The sequence below is a fragment of the Salvia splendens genome, unplaced genomic scaffold, assembly GCF_004379255.2.
Source record: "Salvia splendens isolate huo1 unplaced genomic scaffold, SspV2 ctg152, whole genome shotgun sequence".
NCBI classification, from domain to species: Eukaryota; Viridiplantae; Streptophyta; class Magnoliopsida; order Lamiales; family Lamiaceae; genus Salvia; species Salvia splendens.
The window spans coordinates 72,645-84,370 of record NW_024598792.1 but is presented as its reverse complement, the minus strand read 5'-3'; the positions used below and the strand labels follow the sequence as shown (position 1 = coordinate 84,370).

Here is an 11,726-nt window from a genome sequence, read left to right as displayed (position 1 = left end):
CTATCTTCCAACTTGTGAAAAACTACCTAAAATGTAAACCTATGAAAACACTATCACACAACCAATCACAGCCTTAGTGGAATAGGGGTCCCACTTGTATATATTAGTTTTAAATGAAATGTGAGTGGAATGAGTTAGTGGTAGGTGTGGCCTTATTACCATTTATGGTAAAAGTGAATCGAGACTCCTATTTGCGTACGGACTAAAATGGAAAAACGGGACTTCTATTCGCGGACAGTGAGAGTATTCGTCACTGGCTAATCAACTCTGACATGTCATAATTACAGAACTTTCCATGTATTATTGCATTAGAGTAACGAGGTGAATATACACCTCAAATTGAGAATTATCTATAATTAACTTCTGTAAGCGTATTTATGTGATGCAAGTAGTGTAGAACGAGACGCCAGCAAACTGACTTCACGCCAATTTGGACCATTTGTTGAAACCCAATTCATCACGTGAGGATCGGATAATTAACTTTAGGAAAACTAAGTACTTTTGATTCGTTGAAATAAAAGTGGAAAAGACTATAGTCTCAAATGTAAAGTATCCGAAGCCACCACATTGACCAGACCAGATACATTGCATACCAAGTTATTATTGGTCTAAATTTGAAGCTTATATCCACGTGGCTTTATATCTCTACCACAAGATCATCCAAGTAGAACATATAAAATGCCACATCACAAAAACAAATGCTACTCCTAGTAAATCTAAAAATGGACAGAGAAATCAAGTATAGAGGTGTGAGGAAGCGGCCGTGGGGGAAGTATGCCGCCGAGATACGAGACTCCGGCAGGCAAGGCGCGAGAGTGTGGCTGGGGACGTTCAATACCGCGGAGAAAGCTGCCAGAGCCTATGACCGCGCCGCCTACTCCATGAGAGGTCACAAGGCGATCCTCAATTTCCCACAAGAGTATAACTTGCCAAGCAGCTCCTCGCATTTTGCCTCCTCGTTGGATAACGGGAGACAAGTTTTCGAGTTCGAGTACTACGATGACAAGTTGTTGGAGGAACTTCTTGATCAAAATCACCAATCTGAGAATAAGTAGCTAGTATTCAACTCACTAATTAATAACCTATTTATTCTACTGTCTTAACAAAATTATTTTGTGAAAATGGCTCAGATTTATTGCTATATTGTGTTTATATGCATGTAAGATTGATCAAGTTTGTAACACTCTTCATGCATTAAACAATTGCGTGTGTTACGTATTGTAATGCTATTTAGCATGCATAGTGTGACATCTCACTTCGACCGAATAAATGTCAAAATTTAAAATTTAAACAGTGTATGTGTGCATGATTTCAGTTTATGACTACATTCGTCTAAAATAAAACTGTAACATAATATTCAGAAACAAAATAATTAAGCTCTGGGCTATCCTATAATGCTAAGTCAAGTTATTGGTGGTTTAGGTCTATCAAGTTTGATTTTTGCTATACAAAATTTGATCCAATAACCTTGAATGTTCAGATTATTCTATAGATTTCAGATAAAAAAATGTAGCACAATTAATAACAAGGATGTGATGTCATGATGCCCCACCATCCATAAATGGATAGCGACACAATATAGTAGTTTAACTCTCTTTTGGCAAATCTTCAACAAACGTGACATAACCATCCCGATAAAATAAGCATGCAGCAACGACTTTAATCTTCAACTTGCTCATTTACTTAATACAATATTTTACTCGGCTTCTTCTCAAATCATTTCTAAAGTCGAATCATTTCGTTCAAAATCGATCCATTTCTGTTGATGATTAATTTCGAATTTCCGAGATGCAAAATCATCATCATGTCGATTCATTCAGCGAGAAGTGCTGGTGTGATGTAGTCGATTACAGCAGTCTCTTGGACGACACCGCACCACCGCCGGGAGTTGTTACCGAGCCTTCTCCGTGAGTGCTTCAGTTCAATTTTTTCTATATTTTTGTTTTGCAAGTTAATTACTTTTAAATTAATTCTTGTTTATGAATCTTTATTTTCGCGTATTTTATTGGGTTTTTTTTTTCGTGATAAAAACTGTGCAAGGTTTTCTAATCCTATGTTGGAGCAGTGTTTGTATGTCAATTGATTGCTCACAGAGTGGAATTACAACTCCAGCTCTTAAATCTGAGGAAAGAGGATTTCAAAGAAAGAGGTAAATAAATCATTTCTGATGCTCTTCAACATATATAGATAAAATTTTAAATAATCACGAAAATAGTTAGCTTCTTAGTTCTACAAAGTTGTTTAGCCATATCCCTAAAGTAGAATCAGGTATTTTTGAAATGAAAAAGGATGTTTCCCACCCACCAATTATGTCGAATCATCTCATATCCCTTGAAATCTGCCTGGTCAACGCCACCTCCAAATTAGTTCGTTGGCTCTCTTAGAATCCTTTTCGATTGACTTCCAATTTTATTTAAACATACAAGAGTCGATATAAGTTTCGATTTCAGAATATTTTGTATTATCAATTAGTATATCGTAAATTGCTGCAATGATTTTTTAAATTATAAGCTAGGAGTATTAATTTTGCATCAATTCATACGTTCCACTAACTTTTTTTCCACTCACTTTCTTTTAAAAAGTCAAAAATTCTTTGAAATCCGCACCAATCAAATGTGAGAAATTTAATGGGGACTTAATCTATTAATTATAGGGGAAACATGTTGCTAATTGTTATTAGATGATGAAGCACGTTATAGTTGATAAAACGCTTCTTCTTCTTCCAATAGATTGAGAGGTCGAGTTATATTAGGGATAGATGACAAACCTTTGTTGATTATTTAAAAAAAACACTTATAATAAGACTTAGTTTTCCTACATCAACATGCTTGTGTACTGGATTATAGTATATTCTTGTATGTAGCACTAATACGGAGTATAATTTAGGCGTTTGGTTATGTTTTACAGGGGACGTTCTGATGTAAATGGTGGGATAGGAACAAAAGCATGCCGCGAAAGAGAGCGAAGAGGAAAATTGAATGACAAGTATGATCATCATTATAAGTTTCATTGATACTTCACTCGATCGTTTCTTGCCAACATACTTTTGCTTTCCAAATTCCAATCAAGGTGGATATAGAAAAAAATGTTGGTAGACGCTTCAATACTCAACCGAGAAAATATATATGCATATTACAAAAAAATATAAGTACTCCACATTTTAAAACTAATACTACAATATATTAACCTGATTTAAAGGTTAAAACTATGTTCTTTTACTTCCTATTCATTTTTCTTCATTTCTTTCTCCAATTCAAGCTCCTCATAAAGTCATAATGCTTCAACCTTGGATTGTTTTTCTTTTAATGATACAGATTCATAGAACTCTCTGCCGTTTTGGGGCGTGAAAGCATTGGAAAAACTGAAAAACTGACCATGCTTAGTGATGCCATCAGACTCCTAAAACAGCTAAAAACTGAATCCCAGGAACACATGCAGATGAACACAAGATTAACCGAAGAGATCAAAATTTTAAAGGTTAGGCAGTTTACTATTCCATATATATTAAGATGGATCAGTGAAGATTGGATTTGCTAATATACAGGTGGAGAAAAATGAGCTCCGGGAAGAGAAGGCAAAGCTTAAGGAAGATAAAGAGAGGATAGAGCAGCAGTTGAATATGTATCAGGCCGACGCAGCTAAGAAGGTTCCCATGCTTCCCAGCTACGGCTTTGTTCCGATGTGGCAGTATTTGCCCTCCTCAGTCCGCGATACTACTGTTGATCATGTGCTCAGGCCACCTGCTGCTTGAACTTTTAGGACATTTCTCTCACAAATGTTTTTTGTCATGCTTCATTGTAAATAAATCAGTACTGCACACTTTTGGAAAAGACATCTTCTCACTTTTCATATTAATAATTCAGTTGTCATGTGAGTGAATTAACACACAATGTCTTAATTATTTCATACATAAACTTAGAAGTAAAAGATAATACACTCCATATATAATTCAGCATAAGCTCTGATTCTTTATCCATTTCAATTACCATCTTCACGCCTTGTAATAATCAAGAGCACGATAACTGTCGAGTCCAGAGTTTAGGAACTTCATTAGATAATCCTTAACCACAATCTCCTTGTATATCGCAGGATTTTCTTGTGTAATCAGTTCTTGGATAGGTCCATAAATCTTGCCAGTGTTTCCGAAAGGCCCGGATAGAAAACATGCCACTGAAATTCTTGGTCCGATGCCATTTGCTATTACCCTATGCTCATTGCTTCTGTATTTCCCATTCGACACCAACTAATTCAAACAAATGCAACATAGAATCAGTGAACAATGTTGTGTAACTAACTAACTAACTAACTAACTAGTAGTATTATTAATCCAATAAATGGAAACATAGACACATACCTGAAGAAGATCGCCGATGTTTATGACTAAAGCCCCTTGAACAGGTTGAATATCAATCCAACTATCTTTGTAGAAAACCTGCAAGGCGCTAACAAGTTGGTTTTGTAGAAGAATTGTGAGGAATCCAGGATCCGAATGTTTTGCCGTTCCGATTGCAAGATGAGGCTCGGGGCATGCTGGATAGTAGTGGCAGTGGAGACGATGCCCCTTTGAACATTCCATCTCTCTTAACATCTCAGGTTTGAGCCCCAGGCCCTCAGATAATAGTTCTAGTAGAATATTTCCCAATTTTTCCACATGTTTTGAGTACTCAACTGTTGAATCTCTACGAATCATCATGTTTACATGCAAATAAATATATACAAGAATTTGAAGTTGTTAATTACAATTAATGATCAAAGAACTTCAACCTAATAAGTGTGACGGTGAACAGAATAAAATAGAAAGGGGTGACAAGTAATGGGGGCGATGAAGGAAGTACTAAGAAAGACGCATACCTGCAAACGGCGGGTAACTGGTGAGGATGAAGGAGATGAGACCCTGAATTAGCCGAAATGCTTAACGTATCCCTCCAACCAGCAGTTTTGGAGTTGAACAGATCGAAATTGCTGCTATATCTCACACTCTCCCTCGCATCCCGGCTATAATACTTCTTCTTCTCATCCACATCCATCTCGTGGAAACGCCGCACGCCATCGATCATTCCATCGCAGACAGATTGAGGAATCCCGTGGCTCACCACTTGGAAAAACCCCCATGTTTCAGCAGCGCTTCTCACTTGTTCAACAATCTCCCTTCGCCCGCCGCTCAGATCGACCACCGGAACTTCAACTTCAACTTGATCAGCCTTGTCGTGTTTCAGCTCCTGAGCCAGCTCCTCCGGTGGCCTCACGAAGATTTGTGGGAGTTTGAAGAGACCTGCATCGTTGAGCCCTTTCACACCGGCTTTTGTTTCCTCGAAATCTCTCAGCAGTTTCATTCGGTCGTATTGCTCTGAATCTGCCATTTTTTTTGACTCTTTCTGATGATGATTTTGGATCTATACAAAGTCTTTTATCTGTTTTAGTAAAATGCATATTTTGTGGGTGTGGGGACAGACAGCTTGGGTACGTTTTATTTAAATAATCACATTGTTTACTTCGTCTTAATCTTATCACATACTTATTTTTAAATGATAATCTGACGCTATCAACTTGCGATATTTTTATTGGGCGTTTACGAATTTGTCACATGTTACATTCCATTAATTTAAAAATCTTGCTTTGGTTAAGACGTAAGATGATTTAGTTGTTGAACGGAAAATGTGATTGAAACTCATTATTTTTTAAGTGCTATTCTCATCTTATTTAGATTGATTTAGTGGATTTACATGTATATTTAAGATATTGTAATTTGTATGGAAATTTCTTAACCTTTGTCAAATTCTAGTTTTGTATACTAATTTTAAAAAGGTTGATAACCATATAAAATTTTAAATTATTAAGTCAAATTTTGGTACGTTCGATAAATTTTCAAATTGAAATATATTAAACTACGAAGTTTCAATTTTTCTTTATTGTGCACAAAATGTCATCTTTTAACGATATTTAAACTGACGTATTTCATTAAAATAAGTATTACTATTTCATTTATATTCCTTCATTTTCTTATTTCTCTTTTTATTTTATTGAAATGTTGTCATTTTTAATATCACCAAAAGATGCTGATTTGCATTGATGAGACAATTGAGAAAATTTATAGCTTCGTGATTTAATATTCCAATTTAAAATTCAAGGGACATACCAGAATTTGACTAAATTTCATGATTAAAATAACTATTAACACTTTTAGAAATCTATATGTAAATTGCTGATTATTAATTTGTTTAAATTTTGCAACTGAACTATTTATTTGTTTTCATTTTGGTTGACTTGTTTTACATTTTACTTTGGATAAGAATCTTTGGGATTGAGAATAATTGATAAATGTAACTTGTTATGTAATATATAAAACTTGTTTTACTTGAATTATTCATGTACTTTGAAACACTAGTTGGTTGTGATTTTGACTATATTTATGTTTTTTGATTCGAGATTCAATAGAGTGCGTATTAGTACAGGTTGACAATAAATAATACTCACTCCGTCTCATTGAAGATGATCTACTTTCCTTTTTAGTTTGTCCCAATAAAGATGATACATTACTAAAAATGAAAACACTTATCTTTCTACTTTATTCCCTCTCTCTTACTTTACTCTCTTCATTTCACACATAAAATAAAGTTGCATAAATTCTCGTGCCGCTCAAAGAAGGGCTCATCTTCCTTGAGATGGAGGAAGTACGTGTTAGTATGCAAGATTCAACGGATCAACCCCCAGTTGTATAAGTCAATAAGGCCGAGAGACATATAGACCGTACTTAAGAGCATCCACAGTGGTGCGGATGTCCCGGCGGACATCCCGACGGACTTCCCAAAAACACCTCCTGCCACGTCATAAGGACCTCCCACTGCACTGCCACGCCATAAGGACATCCGACTGCACAATGGCGGACATCCCCAAGGACATCCCGGCGGACATCCAAAAAAAAAATCGGTACATCCGCCGGGACGTCCGTCGTGGCACCGCAATGGCGGACGTCAAGACGGACGTCTCGGAAAGCCGCGGATGTGTGGTGTCCGCAGCCGACGTCCGCGTCCGCCCCTCCTTCGCCTAATGGCGGACGTCCCGCGCGGATGTTTGGCACGCCGGTCCGACCTCCGGTGAAAATCCTCCATTGTGGATGCTTAGTACTAATTGCTAGCTAAGAGTTGGACATAAACATAATATAGGTACATTCGAGAGGAGTCTATAATAATTTAATGGTCGTAGTAGAACTTGAGTCATATCAACATTGAACTAGTGATTCAGAGTTGTTGAAGAATTGATGAGATTATTACCCTATGATTTTCCTGCCCATCTCATCTTTATGATAGTAAGTAATTATTTTTCTTAGTTTAATATTTATTTTCGATATTAGTTATTAACCACCCATCTTCATTTGGTACTCTATATAGTACGAGAGGTTGCTACATCTTACCGTATCTATACAATAACTACATCATACACTTGGGATAAAATTGTCGGGTAATAAATAGTGTACAATGAATTTCCAAATATTATTAATGTTTCCTTCATAAAAATATGTTCTCGTGATGAGTTGCACACCTTGATGTACCATACCAGTATACCACCCATGTCTTTATGGTCTCTTTAATTGGGTTTTGATCTATGCAAAAATCAATCTTAATACAAAAATGCAGAATCAATCATACGGAGATTATATTTAGGTTATTGCTAGTGTATTTTTAGGTCATTACAGTAAGGATGATCTAAAATGATCTTAACATGACCTCAAAACCGAAATTTATAATATGACCTAAAACTGCTATATAATGACCCTCCGTGTTTTTAATTAATTATTGACCATTAGATTGTCAAATATCATAGTCAGAATTTGGTCTGAATTTTGTATTGAGATGCATTTTTTGTATGGATCATTTTCCATCTTTAATAAGTATATTTGTAAATTCATTTGAACATCTTTTGTCCAACGCCAGCTATGCACCAATGATATACAACTACTAATATACTCCATATTCTTTTGCGTCGAATCCTCATCAGCATCTAGTATATATAGGCTTCAGACATTTAAATAATGAAATGTGTTGTAATATTATAGTAGTACTATTACTTAATAATGAAATGTGTTACCCTACTTTTTTGTTTATAATATAGTATTCGTCATATGATAATATGATATCCTATCACACGACAAAAATGATGGCGTATGGAATGATGTAGTCCCTCCGAAAATTAGTCATATTTTATCTATTTCAGTCCGTCCTAAAAAATTTATCTCATTTCACTTTTTATCTTTTTTAGTAATGGACTTCATATTCCACTAATTCATTCATACTCACATTTTATTATAGAACTAATATATAAAAATAAGACTCACATTCCACTAATTTTTTCAGCTAACTTTTTATTACATTTTTTAAAACCTGTGCGTGATCAAAGTGAGACAATATTTGGGGATGGAGGGAGTATATGTTTAGATATAAGGTGAGCTGATCTTTTTATTTCTCATTTTCTATGTGTAACATCTCAGCTAGAAAGATGATGCCTTCCCAGAATCTTGGTTTGCTCTTCGTTTAAATCAATCTGTAAAGAAAATGTTGTCCGATTTAGGACCCGTTCACTTTACTAGTTTGGTTATGGCCAAGATATAATTCTTGGGCAGAAATTAGAGGTGGGACCCACCATTACAGAATTGATTACGTGTGTTCACTTAATCAAAAAGGACGGCGCCTTTTTTTAGTGTATTGACCAAAAAGCCATCACTCTTTCATCTCCATCTCACTGTGCCCATTTGTCATGCGGGGGTATATTTGTAACTAAGTCCCCATTTCTTGGGTTGATTATTTGTCCCGGATATAATTACCACCTCATGCGGCAGATTTGTTTCTAGCATTTTTGGTATGAACAGTGCGGGCCTTGACAAAATTCTCGGGCTTGAAAAAATAAAGCTGAGAAACTGAACAACAGATATTGCCCCTAATTGAACTCAAATCTGGGCATTTCAAGTAAAGTGAACGGGTCCTTAAATTATTCATTTCGTAGTTTGATGCCTCTGTATTACGATGCCAAAAGCTTGCTAATGTTGTTCCCAAATCCCAATGTATTTGGAGAGGCAATTTAAAAGCTTCCTAAAAATAAGAGTGTCCACAATGGTGGCCCTTGAAGGCTATCAAAGTTGGCCCGGCCATGAAATGTGGCTCTGTATGGCCCTCCGCAATGATAAATAAACAAAAACAACAAGGGCCACGAAATGTGGCCCTCTCCAAAAAAAAATTAATTTGTTTACTTTTTTTAATTATATTTTTTAATTTAACTACAACAAATTTAATTAGCCTAATAATTTAGAAAATAAACATAATTTAACAAAAAAGTGAATTAAAGACAAATTTTCGTCGTATTATAAATAGATGAAAATTATACAACGAAATTTTTTAAAAAACACTACACAAAAAGACGCCACCCTTCCTACTCGGTGGCGTCATCGGAATCCGGCACATCTTCATCACCACCTTCGTTGCCGCCGCCACCGCCCCCACTGCCGGTAGCTCCGCCCCGTCTCCGACCCATCGGCCCACCCCAACTTCGACCTCAATCTAAGAATGAGGTCGTAGCACATCTTCTTGGTGAGAGGGTTTGTTGACTTCTCGTACAAGGACAAGTTATCCCCAAGTTGCTTCATCATCTGCACCTCCAGTGTTTGAGCCAACGCCGCGGTCGGTGATGGGCGCGGTGCTGACGCGCTCGCAGCAGAGACTTGGGATGCGGCTCTAGCTTCCCGGATGGCTGCTTGTTGGCCATGGGGGGCGTTGGCGCCTCGACATTGTCGAGGGGGGCTCCTCCAACACATCGTCATTCAGGTCGAATGCACGTGAGTCGCTACCACTGCTGTAGGTGCCGTCGGCACATAGTTTTGTCCGCTTCCCAGTAGGACCGGTCTCATCATCGCAGATCGCCTTGAATTGAGGGGAGTCTCGGAGAAGCATATATTCATTCCAGTAGGTGAACTTGGGCCAGTCTTCAGTGTTAAACAACTGATACGATAACGCCCGTACGTCGGCTTCGCTGCGGCCGCTTTCGGCATTCTGGAGTTGTCTCTCGTAAATGCTACTGAACCTCTTCACAGCTCTACTGATCCGGCCGAACTTCTTCCGGATCTGGCCTTCATCACGCTCGGCACTGTCTGCTGGTTTGAAGTCGTGGTACACAGTCAGGACGCGCCTCCAGAAGCAAACGTCGATCTGATTTGGGAAGTTGCCGTATCCTGAGTCTCCATACCCCGGGGAATCACCATCTCCACCTTGCATCTTTGGTAGGATTTTAATTAGGGTTTTGAAGTGTTCAAGTGTAAAATGGAGTGGAAAAAATGGAAATGGAAATGGTAGGATTTATAAAAGAATTTTCAAAAATTAAAAAAAAAATTAAAATTTCACGGCCCAGTCGCCGTTTCGTGGCTCCCTGCAGTGGTGGGCCGCGGCTCACACGGCTCAGCCGCGTGAAGGCCGCGGCCGCGGCTCTCTCGTGGCTCTCGGCCCTCAGCCGCGATTCGTGGCTCTCTGCAGTGGGGGCCGCGTACCTGAGCCCCGGGTCGCGACTCCCCCACTGTGGACACTCTAAATTCATCTACGCATGCTTTTGCGTCCTTCATTTTGTTTGGTACACCAAGACCTAAATTATTTGTTTATCTTATTTATGATTTCTATTCACCTCTGTCTCCCCATTCTTTCAATTTATTTATGATATCTATTCTCTAGAACTTGATAAGCATATAGTAACTAATTTTAAACGCATAAAAGAAATAGGTCATTATAAGAGAACATATTAAGTCATTTTAAAAATTAAATATTCTATTATAAACTAACAATGAAGTAACAATGACCTTACATGTTCTCTTCATTTTTTTAATAAAAGCGGCAAAGGCCGGTAACAAAAACAAACTAATGAGGATATGAAATATCTAATTTATCATGAAGCAACCAACCATTGAAATCTAAAGGCTGTGTCTCAATAACATGAGCACCTCTATGAAAACTATAAGCAAAATGTGATAAAAAATCGGCAGAATAATACATTTCTCTATGCACATGGTGAATCGGTGCTGCATCAAACTTTTGGAATAACCCACATACCTTCTGCACTATGGAGCGACAATTAATAGACACTTCATTCCGTCCCATAATCATAGAGACTCCGACAAGGCTATCACTCTCCACCTCTAACTTCCGATATCCTAGCTCCTTGGATAGCTTGAGCCCATAAAATATCGACCATATTTTTGCAGCCAGAATGGAACAACTTCCAATGTTAGCTACGGAACCAGCTCTCCAATTCCCCAAAGCATCGCGAAATAAACCTCCACCAAACACATGATTTGAACTTTCCTCCAAAGAGGCATCCGTGTTTAGCTTGATAATATCCATCAAAGGCGGTATCCGGCCCACCAGAGTAGGCACACGGTTAACTCTCATTCCTACACCGTCCATAAATCGAGCCCCTTCTACCCCATTTGTCGAGTTAAATATTTGAGCTATGATTCCTTTGGGGCTCACCCTAACACCTTTAAAGATAAATCCACATCTCTTCTTCCATATATGCCGACATCTAATCCAAACAAGTGAACACCATTTGAGACCACTCCCCATTAATCGGTTGGAGCTAATATTCTGACCTAACCAATCAGTCAAAGTCAATGAACTATCAAAGAAATCATCATCCCCTCCATACCGCAACATTCCTTCCCAGGTTTTCCTAACATCAAGAAAATCTTTCAACAT

The 11,726-nt window shown here is 37.7% G+C and overlaps 3 protein-coding genes across 3 annotated transcripts; 2 read left to right on the top strand and 1 right to left on the bottom strand.

The window, feature by feature from the left end:
• Window positions 1–722: 722 nt before the first annotated feature.
• LOC121789146 (ethylene-responsive transcription factor ERF095-like) lies at window positions 723–1,055 on the top strand. The gene has a single exon (XM_042187654.1). It carries the CDS (start codon window positions 723–725, stop codon window positions 1,053–1,055), a length of 333 nt encoding a protein of 110 aa, XP_042043588.1.
• A 639-nt stretch (window positions 1,056–1,694) lies between these two features.
• LOC121789162 (transcription factor bHLH104-like) lies at window positions 1,695–3,883 on the top strand. Its single transcript, XM_042187672.1, has 5 exons — window positions 1,695–1,907; window positions 2,066–2,149; window positions 2,908–2,985; window positions 3,315–3,477; window positions 3,545–3,883. The coding sequence occupies exons 1-5, from the start codon at window positions 1,789–1,791 to the stop codon at window positions 3,749–3,751; spliced, it is 651 nt and encodes a 216-aa protein (XP_042043606.1). The 5' UTR covers window positions 1,695–1,788; the 3' UTR covers window positions 3,752–3,883.
• Window positions 3,821–5,402, bottom strand: LOC121789161 (1-aminocyclopropane-1-carboxylate oxidase homolog 1-like). Its single transcript, XM_042187671.1, has 3 exons — window positions 4,852–5,402; window positions 4,355–4,679; window positions 3,821–4,243 (listed from the first exon to the last, which is right to left on the bottom strand). Exons 1-3 carry the CDS (start codon window positions 5,358–5,360, stop codon window positions 3,992–3,994), a joined length of 1,086 nt encoding a protein of 361 aa, XP_042043605.1. The 5' UTR covers window positions 5,361–5,402; the 3' UTR covers window positions 3,821–3,991.
• Window positions 5,403–11,726: the final 6,324 nt, after the last annotated feature.

Excerpts from the sequence above, each read along its gene's own strand:
- LOC121789146 (XM_042187654.1), top strand. The coding sequence starts at position 723 with ATGGACAGAGAAATCAAGTATAGAGGTGTGAGGAAGCGGCCGTGGGGG.
- LOC121789162 (XM_042187672.1), top strand. The coding sequence starts at position 1,789 with ATGCAAAATCATCATCATGTCGATTCATTCAGCGAGAAGTGCTGGTGT. Across the intron at positions 1,908-2,065 it reads GTTGTTACCGAGCCTTCTCC|TGTTTGTATGTCAATTGATT; the intron begins GTGAGTGCTTCA and ends ATGTTGGAGCAG. Across the intron at positions 3,478-3,544 it reads AAGAGATCAAAATTTTAAAG|GTGGAGAAAAATGAGCTCCG; the intron begins GTTAGGCAGTTT and ends GCTAATATACAG.
- LOC121789161 (XM_042187671.1), bottom strand. The coding sequence starts at position 5,360 with ATGGCAGATTCAGAGCAATACGACCGAATGAAACTGCTGAGAGATTTC. Across the intron at positions 4,680-4,851 it reads CAGTTACCCGCCGTTTGCAG|AGATTCAACAGTTGAGTACT; the intron begins GTATGCGTCTTT and ends GATGATTCGTAG. Across the intron at positions 4,244-4,354 it reads ACATCGGCGATCTTCTTCAG|TTGGTGTCGAATGGGAAATA; the intron begins GTATGTGTCTAT and ends TGTTTGAATTAG.